Source organism: Phascolarctos cinereus, unplaced genomic scaffold (genome assembly GCF_003287225.1).
Source record: "Phascolarctos cinereus isolate Bilbo 61053 unplaced genomic scaffold, phaCin_HiC Scaffold_9;HRSCAF=440, whole genome shotgun sequence".
Lineage (NCBI taxonomy): Eukaryota > Metazoa > Chordata > Mammalia > Diprotodontia > Phascolarctidae > Phascolarctos > Phascolarctos cinereus.
In genome coordinates, this window is record NW_027556402.1 from 107,395,667 (window position 1) to 107,418,388 (window position 22,722).

The following is a 22,722-nucleotide window of genomic DNA, read 5'->3' on the forward strand; positions in this document are numbered from 1 at the left end:
ATGGTCACACAGATAAGTGTCAGATGTGACATTTGAACCTAGGTCTTCCTGACTTCAAAGTCAAACTACCTCTCGATTGATAGGAGTACATGTCATGGCAACTGACAGCTTTACCAATTTTGATGAAAACATATTCTGTTTAATGAGCATATTCAACTCCCTTCCCAGTTTTTGTACAGCATTTGAAGAACTTGAGATATTATGCAACATCTAGGCTAGTATGACCTTATTTAAAAGGGAGAAAATGGCTATAACTTTTACTATGGGAGGTGTCACCTCTATTTCATCAGGGTGTCTGTTTTCTGCACTTTGTACTGTGATTGGGTGTGAGATTCGTTAAGCAGCCTATTGAAAATTGCAGGGTGTCTGGAACTATTTAATATAATTGTTGTATGAGAACCCCCCACTGACTCAACTCCATGTGGTCCCTGATTAAATTCAATAATTCACTCAGCTAACGTCTACTGAGTGAATCCTTTATGCAAAAACGCTATGATAGACTCTGTGGGGGAGACATATATGAATAAGAAGATCCTGTCCTCAGGGAGTTTATAATTTAATAGCTATTTATAGACTTAGATGAAATGCCATATAGGAGATACAAACTAAGAACTATAGGAATGTAGATAAAGAGAGGAATAAATATTCTGAGACATTCCAATCCAGGTTTACAGACAAATCTTTGTCCAACTATGGAGATCAAATATCATCGGGGAAAGATTTTTATAGCAATATGATTCACTAAGTAATTGAAGACATGGCTACTTAATCAAATTTCTATCAGAAGTAGGGGAAGCTAACCAAATCAAACCAAATAAAACAAGGGAATGTTTAGTCGAGATATTAAGCAGAAAGGATGGGAAAACCATTCAGAAATTAGATCTGGGAAAGGAGACTGAAGAAATTAACATTCACATTTATTCCCTGGCAGGTATCTTTCTGCTGTTGAATTATAAACAATTTGGGCAGGTTGTATGTGTGGGGCTATCGATATCACCTGAGGATTCAGTTGGAAAATGATTAATGAGGAGACTGTGTTACTCTACGAGTTTTAGACAGATCAATTCAGAAAAAAAATGTTATAAGTATTATAAATAGAATTTCCTTCAAAGGACAGCAGAGTGTTTTATGGAGAAATATAATAGAAAGTCATTAATTTAGACCCTACAAATATGAGTTCTTCCTCTGCACAGAATTTTCGGCTTTTATTTACAAATAAGGACAGCCCAGCCTAATTTCAGTAGCATTTGTATATCAAGGACTCAAGATATAAAGGTTTAGTTCGTTTCAGTGGTAGCCTAAGTCAGCTTTCCGAGGACCTGCCTAGCCAAGTTCAATGAGGCTTCTTATCAGCAGTTTGTCTACTAGGTGATAAATTCTTTCACAGTTCAATTCAGATAAAAATCATGAAGTCCCTGCATGTACAAAGGTGCTGAGGATGCACAGACAAAAATGAGGTAATATCTGTTCTCAAGATTTTTCTTGGTGGCCATGGCAAACCATGATACTTAGTAGCTCATGTGTCCCAACCCTCTTCTCAGTGGCATATGATCAAATTATAGATTCTCCAAGTAAAATTTTATAAGACCAACTTTGATTTCTATATCAATAAACTTTGAGGAACCAATATATGCACGGCAGTTCAGTGTGGTGGAGAGAGTTCGAGGCCTGGAATCATTAAAACTTCAGTTCAAATTGTACTTAGGACGCTTACAAGCAATGATATCACAGGCAAATCACTTAACCTGTATATGCCTTAAATACATTTATAGGATTTATCTACTAAAAACCATCAGGTTTTGGGTTATAATCTACATTGGTGAAAGAAATGACCACACTGGAGTTATCTATACTGACAAAATCACAGATCCTTGCAATATTCAAGTAGTATAAAAGGCCTTGTGACCACTTCCAATCCATTGCCTTCAGTAACACCCTTATTGCACTTGTGGGAGGGTAAAAAGGACTGGTTGGACAGTTGTTATGCTAATGGATGCTTCAGAGAGAACTTCTAGTGTTCCAGTCCTTCTAGATGAAGCTAATCAAATTGTGATTTTGCTTTCTATCTGCCATTCCATGCCTCTCAGATGGATGTGAGATGGTTTTTTTTCATGACTGATCTCTGGTTATTACAAATTGAGTGTGGTCAGTGAGTGAAAATTTTTCTCTGATTCTCAGTATCCTGAGACAATAATTGTTACTGAGGTTTTGACTGAGTTGTTATATTACTGCATTCCATGTGTAACCCTCTAAGATATAAGTGGTAGATTTGGAATAAAAGAAATTAGGAATATTTATTCACTTACACATCCAACTTTCTATTTTGGAAGCAGATTTTTTGATGCAACGGTTGCACCAACTTCACAAAGTTTGCTCTCAAGCCCTGTTATCTATAACATGCCTTTTGTCAAGGAAGATGAAAAAGGTGAGTCTGGTGACATAAATGTACCAAGCAACACAGTTTTTTTTTTAATTATTGTTTTACATTTGTTTAAAATGTGAAAACAAACATCCTGTGTCTTCCAGAGTTATTTCTTTCATATTTCATCTCAAATGCTATGTCAAAAGATAAAGAGGTTTTGGAAACCACCACTGATAACTAATTTTCAGCTCTCTTTATTTGAACTGGAGAGATTAGATTTTTTAACAAGCGTGTGAATATTGAAGGTATTGGGGAATTATAAAGATAAATCTTTGCAATTTTTAAACTTTCTCTACAGTTGAGTTACTGCAGTTTTCAAAAAAAAAGGATATAATTCTCCAAAATAAAACATCCCCAATTCTTTAAAAAGCCTTCTAAGTGTGATTGAGGAAGTCTCTGGTAGTTAGAAAGTTCTTGAAAAACTCAGGAAACTACTGATTAAAAGAAAAAAAATGTGTTTTGTAATTTGTCTTTTTCCAAATACTTCCTTTATTGAAGGTATTATGGCTAGCTTTCCTTTCCTGGACTCAGTTAAAATGCAGAGGAAATTGTCCCATGGCTAAGGAATGCTTGAAGATAAATTTGGCATACCTACCATCTATCTCATCAGTATTTTTACCAGACTAAGGACATCACAACCTTCAAGAACCATAGTTACAAAATCAGAGGAATGTCAGAAACTATCCAGTTCATCGCTTCTATAGTTGTTAATGCTCCCCCTTCCATCTCTGAAATTATATTGCATTTAATCTATATATACTTATGCATGTACATATTATTTTTCTCCTCCCTAAAACCCAATTCCCAGTAGAATAAAAACTTCTTGAGGGTAGTATTACATTTTTGTTTTTGTATTTTTAATGTCTTGTACTTAGTAGGTGATAAATACATGTCAAATTGAATTAAAGTAGCCATTTAACATCACTTAAAGACTTCCAAGGATGGAGAATAACTTACAGCCTTTTTCCCTTTTGCTTTCCTATAGTAGCTGGGTGGTGCAGTGCATAGAGTGCTTTGCTTAGAGTCAAGAAGACCCACTTCAAACCTACCCTCAGACACTTCCCAGTTGTGTGACCCTGGGCAAAGTTGCTTAACCTCTGTTTACCTCCGGTTCTCAACTACAAAATGAGTTTAACAATAGCACTTACCTCCCAGAGTTGTTCTGAGGATTAAATGAGATAGTATTTGTAAAGTTTTTAGCATAGTGCCCAGCACATAGTAGGCACTTAATAAATGCTTGTTACTTTCCCCTCTCCCGCCAAAGCTCAGGTCCTTTGATAACCTTTAAAAGAACCTCTAAATGAAAAAAAAAGATCACCTCAATTCAATTTGATTCAACTTAATTCAATAAATATTTTTTAATTTTAAAAATTAATTACTTAATTATTATGAGAGAGGCACTGTCTTAGCTACTGGGGGTAGAAAGAAAAAAAAATGATATTCCCCCCCCCTTCCTCATGGAGATTATAACATAAATAACATGAGCACACAGAAAGTATGAGGTAGAGTGTAATGGAAGGTAAGGAGAAAGTCAAGCAAAGTTCTTTAGCAAAATCTGAGGAGAGAGAGAACCCTTTCATGCATATGGGAGGACTAGAAAAGGGAAAATTTGATAGCAGTGGCACCAGAACTGAATCTTAAAGGAAGAGAAGGCGTTTTCCAGGAGAAGATGGGGCAAGAGTGGTTCCTATTGAAGCACATAGACTGGAGACAGTGTGTTGTGTTCAGAGAACTTCTGGTTGTCTACTATAGCTGTAATTTTGTGGACATGAAGGAGAGTGAGGTGAAATCAGACTGGAGCTAGTGTGGGAGTGGGGCATCTCCAATGTTGGTTTTGCCTGAGGAGTTTGTGTCGGGAATATTGTTTTGTTATTTTTGGACTTGTTATTAATATTTTTATTTGTAGCTCAAATTCTTCATAAATTGATTTAAGTTCTTTTTGGCCCTGAGATGTGAAATTTGTGTATATGCCTAGTTCTTTGACTCTTATGAATAAAGGCGTATGTGTGAGTATGAAGGAGAAGACGAGGTAGCATGAGGCTGAAAGAAACCTAAATGATTCATCCTGAAGTCACAGCATGAGGTCTGTAGGAGGGCTTCCCTACCCATTTCTTGGGGGTCAATGTTTAATCAGTTTTCATCTATAGTCGGTTGTCAAAGATGCTGAATAATGAATGAAAAAATGGAAAGTATTTATTATTTACTTACTATGTGCCAAGCACTGTTCTCAATATCAAGGATACAAATATCAAAGAAAGATATGCCTTGAACTCCCTTTACTCTAGGAGACAAAGCATATAAGTTAGTAGTGATGAGGAAAAGCTAGGTGGTGTAGTGGATAAAGCACCAGTCCTGGAGTCAGAAAGACTCATCTCCCTGGATTCAAATCTGGCCTCAGACATTTACTAGCTGTGTGACCCTGGGCAAGTCACTTCACCCTGGTTGCCTCAGTTTCCTCATCTCTAAAATGAGCTGGAGAAGGAAATGGAAAACCACCCCAGTATCTTCACAAAGAAAACTCCAAATGGGATCATGACACAACTGAAAACAATGCTTGCTCCCCTTGAGTCTTGTGTGGCAAGAAATTTTTGCTGTATATGTAGTCTATTTCAGGTGTGTAGTCTCTACGAAATGTCGTTCCCTGGTAGCCTCGGGTAGTTGTTTCTTGACATTGTTCTCCTGGTCCTCTGGTAGCTGTCAGGTACATTTCCACTTTCCCAAAGCTATAGAGACTCTCTGTTTCCAGCTGTAGAAGCCTCTCTGGTTCATTTGGGCTCCTAAGCTGGGCTGTACCTTCTTTCTCAGAGGAAGAAGAGGCTCCACCATTTTTCCTTTTGATTTAATGCCTAGATGGTTTTCTGCTACAGCTCTTTTAGAAAGACAAAAATGACCTAATTTATTTTGTCATTAGACTTGGAAATAAAGATACCTTTAATAGCTTTCTCATGTAAGGAGACCCTTCTGTCTCTGAGCTTTGACTGATATGGACTTTTCCTCTCAAAATTGGTCTTAAAGACACCAAGGGTTAAATCTCTGTCAGAGACTTGTTCTGACTTTAGGTTAGAAATTCATATAGTTCCCTGTTAAATTTCTAATTGCTCAACTGTTCTCAACCAAGATCTATAAGAGACTACTGTTGAAACATATTGACAAATTGTCTTAGAATCAGGTGGGGGATGGTTTTTCAACTCAAGAATGGGAAAGTTCAAAAAGAAATTAAGCTCAGAGGGTAATGTCATTGTTTTCTTCTTGTTTAGTCAAGTTCTTGTCTTTACTACATAGATGTGACCAGCAGCAAACCCGCTCTTTCTAGAACACAGATTAGGCAATAGGAAAGAACATAAGAGGGATATGAAATGCAAGAGATCAGATGAGAGAATTTGGAGTTGGAGGGGTCAGGGAAGGTTGTATAGAGAAGACGAAGTAACATGGTGTCAGGAAGACATGGGTTCATGTCCTACCTCTGACATGTGGTAGCTGTATAACCCTGGGCAGGTCAATTTGAGATTTTTCTGAGCCTCATCTGTACAAGGGGATAATAATATTCATGTGTTCTGCCTCTTAGAGTAGTTGTAAGGCTCCAATGAGATTATATGTATACAATATATAAATAACATTAAATATATACACATAGAGACATATATATGTATAGTATGTCTATACATGTATTTACATGCATATATATGTACACACATATATATGTATATGTATGTGTGTATAAACTTTTCAAACCCTTAAGTGCCAGATAAATGCTAGCTATTATTATAACTAAAGCTTACCATAAAAAGGAAGTAAGCCCCTAAGCTTCATAGGGAACAACTGTCCAGTGGTTCTCTCTCAACATCAGCCCCCTGAAATCATACCCTATTCACTCCATGCTAGTTACAGCTTTTATCTTCAAAGCTCTATTACTGTTTTAGAAATCAATGGTACTATAATTGTAGAAATGTATTTCTTAATGATTTTGTTTGCATATGTTTTTAGCAAGAAGAAAATGCCTTATTTTTAAAGAGAGAATCATTTTCTAAAAGTGTGAGAAAGCATATAGGATATCTGCTGAAGACAGATGGGATATGTAGAGGAGTGTAAACGGGTCTTGGTTTGTGGCTTCGTTTCTGCTTGGTAGACTATGGCCATGAAGGCAGTCAGTAAAAAGGAAAGACATTTTGGGGGATGGCAGTGAGGCCTCATATAAATGCTAATGAATGTATTAATGCAAATGAGGAGCACTGAACCATCATTTTTTTACAATTCTTATTTACACTGTGTATGTGGGGGGGTGTATAGATAGCATCAAAATCAGTAAAATGTTATACATTTTACTTTCCATGCTTTAAAACCAAATTGTTGGTCAGATCATTAGTTTTATGATTTTGTAGGTCTCTCACCACTCATATACCTTCATGTAGAGTTGGAAGGTTGAGCATGCCATAAAGTATACCAATCAATTGTAAAAAATCATCACTCCTAAATGCTCTGAAATAATAACAATTTTTTTCTTTCCATCAGAGGAAATGGATCTTCCATTTGACAAGAATGATAATTTCTTCATTACTTTGCTGCGGTTTTGGAGAGAAAGGTCATTCTTTTAATGGCATCCATGCTGTGTCTTGTCAGGATACTACACCCAGCAGGGTACCCCTGGGCATAGATGGAAACACTAAGGCTGTGGATACAATGGGAAAAAATAATAAAAAATATGAGTTATTTTTATTTGAATAACATGTTCATTGTCCAGGCTGGACCGCCTTAGGGGAAATCAAGCAGATATACCATGTTGGTCAGTGACTTGATTTTCTACCATTCCCTATAAGGTACTCTTTTATATATGCAAAACTGATTTGTTGTTGTTGTTGTTGTTGCTGGTTGAGAAAAAACATTTTATTAATTTTTTAATTCTTAGTAAGTCCTTGTTCTAGAGTAGGTCTGATTCAGGCAGTCCTCTGGTAGATTAGGTTTGATATTGGGGAAAAAATGAGATGCTCATAAGCAGTTAACGAAAAGTGATCTATTTAGTCATAGCAGTAGAAGAATATTTAAGGATGGACATTGAGGACACTTTAAATGGAATCAGTTGAGTGAAGTTCCTATGGACAATTTGCCGGCCAATGATTGGGAGAGCCATTGGAGCCACTCATGGCTGCTTTGTATTCAGATGATGAGGAAGTGACACTAATGATCTGAATCCTCAGTCCACTGAACCAACCAAGTCTTGAGGAAGGAGTTGGTACCTCTGAGTGAAAAAACTATTCTAAATTGCATGGGGGGAGAGGTTAAGATATTTTTCTTATTGTACTCCCCAATGGAAAACCCCCATATAATAAAGAAATAATTAATGAAAACAGCCAGTTGGCACAATGAATAGAACTCTAGGCCTGACATCAGGAAGGTCTGAGTTCAAATTCAGCCTCAGACACTTGCTACCTGTGAGAATCTGGACAAGTTATTTAATCTCTGTTTGCCTTAGTTTCCTCTTTTCTAAAATGGGAATAATAATAGCACCTACCTTAGTATAGCACCTGGCACATAGAAGGTACTATATAAATGTTAGCTGTTGTCATTCTTATTATTTACAGTTAAGAAGACCGGCTGACACATTGACCATGCCTGATAATGTATGCTTCTCTCTATACATGTAATCTACTCCGCCACTGAGACATGGATGTCTCATCATCAATTTTTTGCAGTCAGGACTGATCATCTCATTTGTTCAATTACCTGTGTATTTTAGGGTCGTTTTCCTTTATATTATCATGGTCATTGTGTGTATTTTCTTGAGTATGCTTCCTTTGCTCTTTATTGGTTCATACACGATAATTTCCCTAGATTTCTATCCTTTTTTGGGGGGTACAATAGTCCATCGGCCAATCAACGAGCAGCCACTTTGCTTCCAGTTTTTTTTTGTTATGACAAAATGGGGTGCTTATGAATATTTTGGTAAATAAAATGCAAGAACTTTTCTTCTGATTCTGCTATCCTTGGGCAATATTCCCAGTGTGATCTATCATGGTAAAAATTATGAAATTGATTCATCTTTCTGGCACAGAGATAATTTTCAGAGTTGAATCTATTCACAATTCTACGAACAATGCACTAGTTTGCTTGTCTTCTCATGGATCCTCCAAAATTTTCACAATGATGTTCTTAAGTTACAGCTACAGAGTAATACATAGAAACACCATGAAATTGATAGAAAGTACCCTCCTGCGCAAATAGTAAATGTTGGAGGAGATACAGGCAGTGTCAAATGTAAGATTTGAAATCACGTTTTTGTTTCCCACATCATCATTCTGCCTCCCTGGATATTGCAGTAGGACATCATAATAACACTGAATTCCCTGTAGCACTACTGTAATACTGATCCTTAAAAGAGTAAGCTTGGGTCTTTGTACTAAAAGAAAGAAACAAACAAACAAGGAAAATTAACTCATCTGTATCCTTTCAAAGATCCCATGGTTGCAGCCTTAGTATTGCTGCTGCGTGTCTAGTTTTCAAACTGCTTCTCTGCTTTTAGCTTCTTTAATCCATTGGGCACACTGATGACAAATTAATCTTCCTTTAGTACTGCTTTTGTTACATGCTTCTTGTGTTCAAGAATCTATATGGTGTCATCTTGCCAATCAAGTCCTTTCATAAATTGGTCTCATCCTGCCTTCCCAACTCACAACTTATCTTGCTCACAATAATAGCTGATCTTTCTATATTGCTTTAAAGTTCACAAAGGCGTTCGCACACCTTCTCTCATTTCAGTTTCACAATAACCCTACGAGGGTAGGTACTTAATCGGCATCACCTCCATTTTACAGGGGAAGAAATGAACTGGCTCGCTCCTGGTCATATATTTGGCAAGAGATAATTTTGCTGTCCCTACTACAGCTCAAACTAGCACATAAGGTAGATGGTATCGGTCTGGACATGTTCAAGTTGTGACTTTGCTTCCCCTTTGTTTCTGTGGCTCAGATGTGCTGTCTTCCTCCTCGTGAATAAGTCCATCATTTATTCACAGAATTTTGCATTTCAGTTTGTTACCTCCATTGCTCTTTTGCCATGATTATTTATAATATCATGTGCATTTTCCAGTAATGGCATTGTTTTTTTGATTGTGGAACGGGAATAATATAATGCAAGATAATGAATGATCTATTGTGGAACCAGGGTATGTAGTTAGTGGTTTATGAGGGCACAGGTGCTTTAAACTATGGAAAAATGGCAATTTGCATAGGTTTTTGGTAGCTTCATCTCCTGAAGCATATATATTTGCTTCTTACATGGAAAAGCAGAATTGGACAATATGAACTTTTTCTTTGGAATCACATTTTTTTCTCTTTTTCACAAGACTAGGAGTCTCATTATAGTATCTGACACAATTTGGGGGTGTTAGAATTTATGTTGAGCCTTGGATTACTTTATATTCCTTTTCTAGTCTGCAAAAGAATGCAAATAGAAAATACCATCTTTCTTATATGCTTCCCTACTGCTCGTGTTAATAGATATTTTCCAAGAGCACAAGTGTTTTCTCATTGGAAAGTATATTTTGCCTCACATTTGATGGCCCATCTTCTTTGGGAAAATGTGCCAAATAGTTCCATTGTACTGAGTTCTAAACAGAAAAACGTTTTTTTTCCAACTAGGATGAAAATTTATACTCTGGGATAGAGTGGCATAATGGGAAGAAAATTTGTTATATTTGAAGTGAAAAAAAATTCCACTCTGTTACTCATTAAAGGTATGATATTTAATGGCAAGATCCTCTCTGGGCCTCAGTTTCTTCATCTGTAAAATGAAAGGGTTGAACTAGATGAACTCTGAGGCTCCTTCCAACTACAAATTTGTGACCCAATGATATTAAAAGTGATAAATTTTTAAGTTGATAAATAGTGAGATGAAGAAAAAGAGATTTAGGCCTTTCCCAAAAACAAAAACAAAAAAAATAAACAAACAACACAAAAAACAAACAAACAAAAAAATCCCAATATCAGTACCAGAAACCAGGAAAGAAATTCAGAGGCCACCTAGTCAATCTCATACATGGACAAGAATCCCTGTTATCACATACACAAGAAATAGTCATTCAGCCCCTACTTGGATGAGTCAGTAGTCACTGAGAAGCCATTCCATTTTTAGAGAGTTCTAATTTTTAGAAAGTTTTTCCTTGCCTCAGATCCAAACTGGTCTCTGCCATGCCTGCCCCTTTGTTCCTTGTTCTGTCCTCTGGTATCAAGCAAAACAAGTCTAAAAGGGAAAAAGTGATATATTACATTGAAGAGACTGCTCTGGAGATGGGTCCTAACACCTGTGTGATTTCAGGCAAATCACTTAATTTCTGTGTTTCCTCATTTGTAAAATGAAACTACTGAACTACACGACAACGGACATCCCTTTCAGCTCTAGATCTGATCCCTCTTTTAATTTAAAAATAGTTAACATGTTCCCCCTTCAGCCTTCTCTTCTCTAGACCAGGTACCTTCAGTTCCTTCAGCTGATACTTCTGGTCTTGAGTTTCTTTGTCATCCTGGTTTCTTTCCTTTGGGTCGCCTCCAGTTTGTCACTGTCCTTCTTTAAATTTGGTTCCCTGAATTGGACATAATCCCTTGGGTGATGCCACTGTTTGACAGTCAAAGCATCCTACTTTCCTTTCTTGCAAAGTGTCTAGGTTAGGGTGAAATCAACAGCATCTTGAAGCATAGGCTTTGCAAAATGTAGCTCATAAAGTGACCCCATTTTCAAAGAAGTAACTTCCTTTTGCTTACTTTTGGTCCTTGATAAATCATTTCCACACCAGCTATGGTTTTGAAACAGCTCACTGAAATCTACTCTATTTTAATTGTGTCAGCTCCAGTGAAATTCTAGAAAGACTGATGAAGGTAGACTCAAATACAGTGCTAAGCCCTTTGTGAGCCTTAAGTAAATATTTGTTGATAGTGGTGAAATTAGATCTGTAGTATGGTATCCAGATTGCAGGTGATACAACCATATGTTGAGCTCAATGTCTTGCCTGATACCATAGTTTAGGTCTTAATGGAAATCATATTACGATACTGTCTACCCTGGGGGTTGTTCAGTAAATATTGGTTGCTTGCTGAATCATGTAATGGAGAGGTTTAAAAAATGTTAACATAAATAGAAAACAGAACATATTTGATATCTGTTTTAGAATGCAAAGTTATTGAGGCTAGGGTATGTACATATCATTTCTAAGTTCTTCACTGTCACCAACTCATGATAAGTATCCAATAATAAACAAAAAATAGCTATCTCCCCTCTTTCATGTTTATAGGTAAGGATATGGGAAAGTTTTAGAGACCAATGCAATTATTTGTTTGGTATAAGTATTTTTGGAATGAATTTTAAGAGAAGCAGAGCTTCCAGAAATGAGGAGGTCATAGTTCCACACTACTCTACCCTTATCTGGCCACTTTTGGAGAATTGTATTCTATTCTGGACACTACATTTTAGGGAAGACATTGATGAGATGGAGAGCTTCCAGATGAGGGCAACTGGAATGGTGAAGGGCCTTGAGTCCAAGGCATTTGCAAATCAGTTGAAGGACTTGGGGTTATTTAGTGAAGTCAAGTCAACAATAAGCATTTATTAAACACTCACTATACGACAACCACTGTATTAAGTGCTCCAGAGAACAAAACTAGGAAAAACGGTTGTATATGAGAAAGAGGCAAACTTGGGCTTGAGTTCAGAAAAAAATAAAAACAAAAACAAACTTCCTAACAATTAAAGCTATCCAAAAGAGAATGGGCTGCCACAGAACTCAGAGGGTCTTCTGTCATTGGTGGTCTTCTTTAATGTATGTTGTAGATGAGATTCTTTTGTAGGTATGGATTGGACTTAGATGGATGATGAGGTCTCTTCCAACTCTGAAATTCTGTGATTCTGTGATTCCAACTCAAAAATTAGCATGATATTAAAAATTGTGCCCTACCTTATGGCAGTTAAGAAAAGCTAATCTGTCATCCTTCTAATTTAATATCCTGGAACACTTTTCTAGTGTTCTGAAATGTACTTTAAACCAATGAGAGAGAAAGTCTCTTTAGTCTTTGGATGGCTGAGCTTCAAAGGACTTCCAAATTTTCCTAAGCAGTCTGGAAGATAGGTTTATAGTTTAGATAGATGAAGGTAATAACTGTTGTGATCACAGAACATCCCTTCTTCATTGAAGGGGAAAAAAACCATTTTTTGTGTGTCATTCTCGAATGCTTTCCAAGAGGTAAAGTATTTTATGAATTTAAGCTAGAATTAATTTATGACAACTATACAATGGACCTATTCAATTACTCACCAACTGAATTGGGTCCATGGAAATGGATTTCCTGTTTTATGACCCCCTCATTTTATTCGTTTGTACTAAGCTAGGTCCACTGGGAAATACAGTGGATGTATATACAAGATGTTTATTTCAAACATTTCGTGTAGAGGAATGTTTTAAACATGAGTTAGCAAAAACAGCTGGAGGAATTGAGGATGTTTCAACAACACGACAGATTTCAGCGACAACCCCCCCAACCTCTACAACCCCAAAGCCAAGGTTGTTTGCTTTTGACCATAAAGGGGGATTTAGCGGCCCTTAGAAACATTAGCTATTGAATGTCGTACTAATTATCTGTATTATCAACCCTGAAACCAAGCCTCTTGAGTGTAGTTTCTAAAGCACAGTTTTTATCTATTCATAGGCTGTCTGGTGCATTTCTACTTGAGTAAACAAAATGAGTAATTAGACTGTGCCAGGAGGCCATTAACCAGTGTTACCATGTTGGTTGATTCTGTAATAATGGTTTGGAGCTAATTTTTAGGGCCCAAAAGGGACACCTGACTTTATTTTAAATTAAGAACCCTTCAAGACCAGTAGCATTACCAGACAGAGTACTGACAGACTGGTAATTCAGTACATAGAACCTTTTCTCTCAGACAGAAGTTTCTTTGAGTTCAGTCTTCCTGGACTGGTATCAGTGATTTACCACAATGATGTCAAGATAGGTGGTATTACTTTTTGCAAGCTGGCTGGAGCAACAGTGCATTAGAGCAGAGCACAATATTTGAACTTGTGCCAAGGTTAGGAATTTTTCATTTTCAAGATTCTAACTTTGGAATTAAATCCATCTATCAGTTGGTGTTTGAGAAATAATTGTTTTGAAAATAATTAGGAAGTAGAATGTATATTTTTTCTCTATTTAACTTTTTTTCAGTGAATTTTATGCGAGAGAGAGATGAGAGGATTGTTTTTCTTCTATCTTACTGTTGCTTAAAAGGAAGTAGCAGCAATCTGAGTGAATATTCCATTACATTGTCCCCTTGCTATCTAACTTATTTCAATATCAGTAGAGAGGTATTTTTCTATTATCAGCATCTGTAGGACATGAGTTCTTTATTCTTTATTTGTGAGAAAAAACATGAATTGTTTTTGAATTTCAGAGATTTTTGAAGCACTAGCTGGCAGATTATACATGACATTAATAGTGCATGGCTTTAAAAAAATGTTTCTCTTGGGATTAATAACCTGGTATAGAATAAATAGTACTGTTGGAGATGCATTGAAGGGAATGATGACTGTCTCAGCTTCTTCATTTAGTTTCACTTTTCAACTTTTTCCATTTCTTCTACTTGGCAGACTTAGATTAGTACTTGATACTGAAAAAGTAAAGTCCCATCATTTCTGCAAGGTATATCAAGGGCACTTTTATTGGTTTAGCTTGTCTCAGTATTTTTTTTTTCCCTCACTTACTGTGACATTCATAATGCAACAGTGCCCTTATAAAGAAAAAAAAGAGGGAGACAAGATTAAGCAATAGCATAACTGAATTAAGAAAACTGAGGCTCCCAACGTGATCTAGGCTTGAATGGAAATCATGGAAAAGGACAAAATGTGGTTAAGCCTAAAGAAACTATAAAGGAAAACAGAAGCAAAGAATAAGAAAAGGAAATTTAATAAAAGAAAGTGAGGACAAGATGTATGCATTCATGGAACTGGGTAGGGGTAGATCAAGGAACCAATAACAATTAAATCAGTGAATAACATTGTAGAAGTTCTGAAGATTATTTTTTAAATTGGTCAGTGGGAATGGGCCGTACTACTAGAGGACCTTTCAGGTTGCTCCTAATTCCAGGATTCCATAGTTACATGATTCCTATCAACAGATTGTTTGATCTGCCTTGGTAAAAGCATAGACAATAATACTTTAGAACATTTGCCAATGATATAATAAGACCGTCTCCCTAGATAAAGTGATATGAAAGTTACATTTTGAAAAGCTATAATTCACCTTGTGAGCAGTCATAATTGAAATGTCAGATTTATGTTGTTAAGAAATTGCTATTCTGTTAGGAGTCTTGAGACTTCAGAAAATGTTAAAAAATAGATGGTTGGTCATAGCAGTCAGGAGAGAAGCTGTTTGTCTGGAGATAGTGGCAGGAGGTGGGAATCCCTCTTTTGAGACTCAGAGATTTCATGTGCATTAGGATTACACTAAAAAAGATATTACCAGACCATCAGCGTTCGATGTAGTTAATGCTGAACTTCAAAGAGCAGGGATTCAGGGCACTGTCAATCCAATAAACATTTAATAAAGCTTACTATGTTCCAGAGGTGGTTCAGTGGATAGAGCTCTATGCCTGGAGTCAGGGAGACCTGAGTTCAAATCCAACCTCAGATCCTCACTAGCTTCATGAGCCTGGACAAGTCACTTAACTGCTCTGTGCCTCAGTTTCCCTGTCTGTAAAATGAGTATACTAGCTATGTGACCCCAAGAAAGTCACTTAACTTCTGCTTGCCTTAATCTACTGGAGAAGAATCTTTGTCAGTAAAACATCATGGACAGTACGGTCCATGTATGGCCACAAAAAGTCAGACACAGCTGCATGACTTAACAAGAACAACAAAAACTGTGTTCTAGGCACTGTGCAAGGCACGAAGCATGCAAAGACAAAAACCAAATGGAACAAGAAGCTTACATTTTACTTGTGAGACGGTAACTACCGGTGGGTAGGAGGTAGATATCAAATGAGAAAGCTTTCCAGAGAAGGTAGCACCAGAGCTGAGCCTTGAAAGAAGATGATAATAACTATAAAAACAATAATAGCTAGCATTTATATGGTACTTTGAGGTTTGCAAAGTGCTTTACAAATTATCTCATTCTAACTTCACAACAACTATGGGATATAGGTACTATCATTACCCTCATTTTTACAGATGAGGTAGACAAAGGTTAAGTGACTTACCCAGGATCACACAACTAGTAATTGTCCAAGTCAAGATTTGAATTGAGGTCTTCACTATTTCAAATGCTCTGCTCTATCCACTGTTCTGTTTAGCTGTCTGATAAAGGATTCGGACGGGGGAAGATGAAGTTGGAGTACATTCTTGGCATGGAGGATAGCCTCATATAAAATGGAGATGCAAAAAAGGTGAAAGAAAGAAAGTTGAATACTGGGAACATCTGTCTGTCTAGTAGATATGGTGTGTGGGGGAGGAAAATGAAATCAATCTGAACAGGTATGGTGGATCATGGTATTATGAAGTTTAGAGCTTAGAGGTTATCTCATCCACATGAGGAAGCAGAGGTCAAATAACTTGCCCAAAGTCATGCCACTTGGAAGTAAAGGAAAGTAGTGGCAAGAGCCCAGGTCTTCTGACTTAAATCCAGCATTATTTCCATTGCACCACGTTGCTTCCTCTGCTACTAGTACTAGTCACTACGCCCCATCCTCACTATCAACTCTAACTCATTATTGATAACTTTCCGTTACTCTACTAGTATCCAAATTATATATTTTTACTCACTCTCTTGCATCTGGCTCTTTTCCTCTTACATTGCCACCATTCTAGTTCAAAACCTCTCTACCTGTTGCCTAGGTTATGATAATTGTCTCCTAACTGTTCTCCCTGCTGCTAGCCTCTTCCTCTCCAATCCATTGTTAATTTTAGTATCTTCATTCATTCATAAAACAAACATTTATTAAGTACTTATTTTTAATTAATTAATTTTGATTTATCAACAATCACTTCCATATGCTTTTGAGTTTTACATTTTTCTCCTCCTTCCTCCCCACCACCCTCCCTAAGATGACACACAATCTGATATAGGCTATACATATACATTCTTTATTAAACATATTTTCACATTAGTGATGTTGTAAGAAAGAATTAGAACCAATAGCAGGAACCACCAGAAAGAGGAAACAAAACTCAACAGAAAAAAAAAGCAAATAGCATGCTTCAATCTGCATTCAAACTCTATAGTTCTTTCTTTGGATGTGGACAGCATTTTCCATCACGAGGCCTTTGCAGATGTCTTAGATCCTTGTATTGCTGGGAAGGGTTAAGTTTATCAATATTAGTCATCGCACAACATGGCTGTTATTATGTACAATGTTCTCTTGGTTCTGCACATTTCACTCAGCATCAGACCATACAAGTCTTTCCAGAAGTCAGTCTGTTCATCATTTTTTATAGCACAATAGTATTTCATTATGTTTGTATACCACAACTTGTTCAGCCATTCCCCAATTGATGGGCATCCTCTCCATTTCCAATTCTATGCTACCACAAAAAAAAGCTGCTATAAGTATTTTTGTACATGAGGGTCCATTTTCCATTTGTATGATCTCTTTGGGATATATCTCTAGAAGTCCTATTGCTGGGTCAAAGGGTATGCACATTTTTATAGCCCTTTGGGCATAGTTCCGAATTGCTCTCCAAAATGGTTGGATCATTTCACAACTCCACCAAAAATGCATTAGTGTTTCAATTTTCCCAGATCTCCAACATTTATCATTTTCTTGTTTTGTCACTTTGGCCCATCTGATAGGTGTGATGTGGTACCTCAGAGCTGTTTTGATTTGCATTTCTCTAATCAATAGTGATTTAGAGCATTTTTTCACGTGACTATAGATGGCTTTAATTTCTTCATCTGAGAATTGCCTGTTCATATCCTTTGACCATTTATCAATTGGGGAATGACTTGTATTTTTATAAATTTGACTTAATTCACTATATATTTTAGAAATGAGGTTCTTATCAGAGTGACTGTTTGTAAAAATTCTTTCCCGATTTTCTACCTTCTTTAATCTTAGTTGCGTTGGCTTTGTTTGTGCAAAAACTTTTCAATTTAATGTAATCAAGTTATCCATTTTGCTTTTTGTAATGTTCTCTGTCTCTGTTTGGTCATGAATTCTTCTGTTTCCATAAATCTGATAGGTAAACTATTCCTTGCTCTCCCAGTTTGCTTGTAGTATCAGCCTTTATCTAAATCATGAACCCATTTTGACTTTATTTTGGTATATGGTGTGAGATTTTGATCAATTTCTAGTTTCTGCCATATTCTTTTCCAGTTTTCCCAGCAGTTTTTTTTCCAAAGAGTGGGCTTTTATCCCAGAAGCTGAAGTCTTTGAGTTTGCCACATAATAGATTACTATAGTCATTGACTGCTGTGTCTTGAAAATTATGTGTCAAATTGCGCCGTGCATTAGGGACAGAAAACAAAAGTAAGCTAGACCTGGCAGGGGTTTACATGCTAAACAGACATGTTTGTATTTTATCTTAGTGGCAACTGAGAGCTGTAGGAACTCCTTGAGCAGGTATATGATATGGCCAGGTTTGTACTGTGCAGGTTGGTATCACGGAGGACATGTCTCCACTGAGACCTTTTTCTGTGGTTGATCATGGGGCTTCCTCAGGTCTACATCCTCTCAGTAGTTGTAACCTTGGCATCACTTGTCATCACCTGATATGAATCCCAACCTCTGGAGGGCTCACTCATTGGAGAACATATTGTACCCCATAGAGCAGCAGTTTCAAACTCAAATAGAAACCACATATTAACTTAGAAAACCACAAATTAACATTATCTATGTTTGCTGTATTTTCATTTATTTTTGTTAAGCATTTCCCAAATACATTTTAATCGGGGAGTTTCGTGGCCTGTGAGTTTGACACGTCTGCTATATATAGGCCATTGCAAACTTAGTCCTTCAGGAGAATGACTTTGGTCCAGGTTTTTATCCTTCTTTCTGCCTCCCTTGCTTTGATTTATAGATACATGTTTTTTTCCTTTCCCAAGTACTTGCTGCTCTTGAGTGCCGTGCATGTTGTCAAGTGAAACGGAGGGACTAGCCAATGAGGGTCCAGTCCTGAGAGCATGTGCAATATTCCTGTCTGGTTTCAGTCTGACACATGGAGGCTTAGTGAGCCTTCTTTCATCTCTGAGCAACTGAAGGGCTCATGTTGTGGGGTGAAGAAGAGTCTTGTCTTGTGGTTGGGTAGAAACCTGGAAGGACTAATGACATGGGAGAGACTGAATGAAAACTGAGGGTGGCAACAGAGGGTTCAAGTGGGTGATCTCTTCTTATCTTCCCTAGTGGTTTTCAGGTGAGGGGAGCCTCCAGGTGGTGTGAGAAACAGCAGCTGTTTCTTTATCTCCCCACTTGGACTCCATGTATCCCTGAGTATAGGTGCTTGATGCTTCTGCATGTTTTTCTCCTGATCTTTGGTGAGTGGGTGTCAGGAGACAGAATGGAAGAGGTTACAACTGTTTGAGCTTCTCAGGGTCAGTACAGCCATTGAGAGTCCCCTTAATAATCAGAGTTGGTGATGGAATCCACCAGAGCCAGTTATAGTAGTAGCCAAGTCTTGGTGAGTAGCTGACCCTGAGAACTGACCAGCTTGACCCAGCAGTAGATTGTCCTGGTAGCTGAGACATGTATCTTGCAGGGAGCTGGTCTAGGTGTGCGGGGAGGGACATTCATCATTGATTCAACCCCCATAAGTGAACTTGGTGGCAACTCTTCAAAGGGAGGAGAGGAGTACCAGGACCAAGAGACCTCAGATATTTCTTGGCCCGAAGCAGTCCCTAAACATAGGACTCCATACCTTTGTCCTTCAGGTTTGAGTTGACTTCCTTCAGAGATCTCATGTGTTTGCAGGAGGCACAATGAACTCTCATGTTTGTAGGAAATGTTTTGTACCAACCACTTTAAACTTGATTCCACTCTGTAATTGAGTAGGTGTATAGGGGGAGGGTGCACCTGTGGTTTGGGGGATATTTTTTTACTTCTGTCCTTGCTATACCTCCTTAATAAATATTTTTTTTTATAAAAACCAATGGATGTAAACTGGCTGTGGAATGTTATTGGGAGATAGTAAGAAGCCATAATCCTTGAGGGTTACTGCTAGAAAACTGAGGAGGCATAGTAGTTAGCTACTCTCTGGAGATCCAATCTGCTTGTACGGGGGATGGGCGGGGAAAGGAGCCTAGATGGGTACTGCAGATGAATAAATTCCCTTATATGTATTCATACATGCATGAATGAAAAAGCATCAAGCACTGAGCTAAGTACTGGGCATGCACATTCAGTTCCTCCTTTCAAAGAGCTTAACATTCTATGAGTGGAAACAACACACGAAAGGTGAAGGTGGCCAAGGAGAGGAACTTTGGTCCTGTAAGTTAGATGCTGAAGGCAACACAGCATGGTATTCCAACTCAAGATTTATGGTTTTTATATTTGAATAGTTAATCAAACATTTATTGAAAACCTACTATACCTATAAAGTGCTAGTGGAGAAAATAAAGCTTAAGACACAGTCCTTATTTCTATTCAATTAGTGGAGAAGAGACATAAACATGAAATGAGAACAAGACAGAAGATTAGCATGGCATCTACAAGCAATTTTGTGAAACATTTGACAGTTCTATCCTTCCTCTTCTGGGAAGACTTCCTTTGATAGCCTCAGATGTTTTCTTCCATTCCCCAAAGAAACAGGTTTTTACTTATCCATGTTGTATCTTCCCAATAGAATGGGAGTCTCTTAAGGTCAGGGACTATCTCATTCCTGCCTTTGTATCCTCATACACATGTGTGTACCAAGGACAACCTTTTGCCATGGCAGGCACTTGTAGTAAAAGACTTGCTGAATTTAGTGAACAGTTCCAGTTTAATGCATATTTCTATGTAAATGAATAACAGTGGTGAGGCCTGTATGCCAAAGAAGTTCACTGGGCAGAGAATTCTCTTTGAAGGTAGCTAGGAAAGGCTTCACAGAGCAGGCTGCAGAGAGTGGGGAGGGAATTCCATCATGAGCCAATGTGTGGAGGTGGAAAAGCAGAAGGCATGTTCAGGAGAAGTTGCATTTGGCTGAAGTAGACTTGATTTTTATCCTCAGTTAACTCTCATAATTTCTACTAAAGTCATAAGGTATTATGTTTCTCACAGGAACCAAATTTTGTTGAATGTGATATTTTGGTGTGTGGGAAGGAGAAGATAGAGCATCTGTGAAATAATTTATTAATATAGCCAATTTCAAATTATTAGTATTAAGAGAGAACAGAAATACCACGGATAAATAGATTGTGCAGAAGATCTAGACTACTGATTTAAATCAGAATGTTGGTTGTCCTCAACACACCCTATCTTTCATTAGCAATATGGATAAGCAGGAAAATTGCTAATGAGAAATAAAATGACCCAAAGTATGACAAGGCCTGGATCATTATAAGAATAATCAAGAATTGATCTGATTAGGAAAAGAATAAAGTTGTAGTTCATTTTGCCAATCCTATTTATTTTTACTCAAGTGCCTGGAACTAAAGTACTAAATAATTGATGGTCTTTATCACATTATCGATTTTAAGCCAAGTATTGGTCAGATTCTTTCCTTCTAGATACTCTGTCTGCAATTTAAGTAGGTTACTACTAGAGAGAGAAAATATGATGTGAATAGTCGATGTTTCCATAGACATGGTTAACTGAGTCACCATGACTTTGCATTCCAATTTATAGCTTAAAAATCATAATGGGAGCTTTTTATTTCAAACTACTAATGACACACATTAAAGGCACTGTGCTTAAAATAATCTTTAAAGAAATAGAAGAACTTAGTGTAATTAAATACTTTTCTCACTAATCTTCAACCTTCGATTTTACCCCAGGTTTGAGTAGGGCTAAATCATCTGAATCTTCCTAGGTTTATCAGGGATTAGGCTGTGGTTCCAAAATCACCTATTAGTTTGCAAAGATTTCATAGGAGACTGCTGTTTAGCTTTTAATCTATCTCTAGCAAGACAATAATTGGCTGTATTAGCAAGAATGGTATTACTAAGCTTCCTCATTTTCCTTATTCAATTTAACTCTATTCAATAAACATCTACTAAACCCCTTCTATGGGCAAGGCATTGGTACTAGATGAGATGGGGGAGTGAAAACAGAGAATGAAATAGTCACTGCTCTCACTTAGGGCACAAAAGGTACACAGATACTGAAATACATCATGGTTTGAGAAGGGAGAAGACTCACAAATGAGAAGCTTAAAGAAGGCTTTGAAGAGGAACCTGGAATCTGGGCTGAGACTTGTGGGGAAAAAAATGATTCCAAGAGGCTGAGATGAGAGAAGAGTCCATTCCAGTCATGGGACACAGCCTGGGCCAAATGTTGAAAGTGGGATAAGAAATGCTGAGCTTGGGGAAATATAAGTAGTCCTGTTTGGCTGGAACATAGGGTATGTGAAAGGATAAAGGGAAAAAGAACAAGCATTTATTAAGGACCTACTATGTGCTAGGTACTATGCTAAGTGTTTTGCAAATGATATCTCATCTGATGAAAAGGAGTCAAGTTAAAAATATCTGGACAGGTAGGTGAGAAGCAGGTTGTGCAGACGGGGTCAAATGTTAGCCTGAGTAATTTGTATTTTATCTTGGAGGCTATAGAAAGTCACTCAACTACAATTCTGCCTGTGCCTTAGGAAGATTGTTTGGTGGCTGGAGGCAATGGAGGTCATTCTAAGGATGAAGAATAGAAACGTAGGTAGCTGAAGCATTTATTAAGCCCCTACTATGTGCCAAGCTACGCGCTAAGCGCTGGGGCTGCAAATGCAAGCGAGCAAGACAGTCCTTTGTTTTTGAGGAAGTTTTGTTCTAATGGGAGAAGAGAACATATATAGCGGAGCTGGAAAGCAGAGGGCCCTGGAGGTCTGCATCCTGGCACATTCATGTGAAAGATTCCCTAAATAACCCGACAACTAGAGGTGGAGTGCAAGGTGGTGGTGGGGAAAGATGAGAATGACGTCTACAATGTAGGCAATGTTATGAGGAGATATCGAAGAAGCGGGTGATGTGCTGATGATGTGAAAAGGCAGGAGGCCGGATCAAGGATGGGAATTTCAGAGATTTGGAACTATGGGGAACCAGAGTTTTGGTTGGTGATGAAAGTAACAGTATGGTTGGTAGTGGTGGAGGGAAGCTGCAGATTATGTGGTTGAAGATGGTTAACTAGGAGACCAGGGTGTTCTAGCTGACATCAAC

The 22,722-nt window shown here is 37.6% G+C and overlaps 1 protein-coding gene across 1 annotated transcript in view; it reads left to right on the top strand.

Annotated features, from left to right (window-relative positions):
- The window catches only part of IQCM (IQ motif containing M), a 274,031-nt gene that overhangs the window by 42,073 nt on the left and 209,236 nt on the right, over positions 1-22,722 (top strand). The window contains exon 3 of the mRNA XM_078148853.1: positions 2,334-2,425. Coding sequence (XP_078004979.1) covers positions 2,334-2,425 — 92 coding nt within the window. The remainder of the gene's footprint in view (positions 1-2,333; positions 2,426-22,722) is intronic.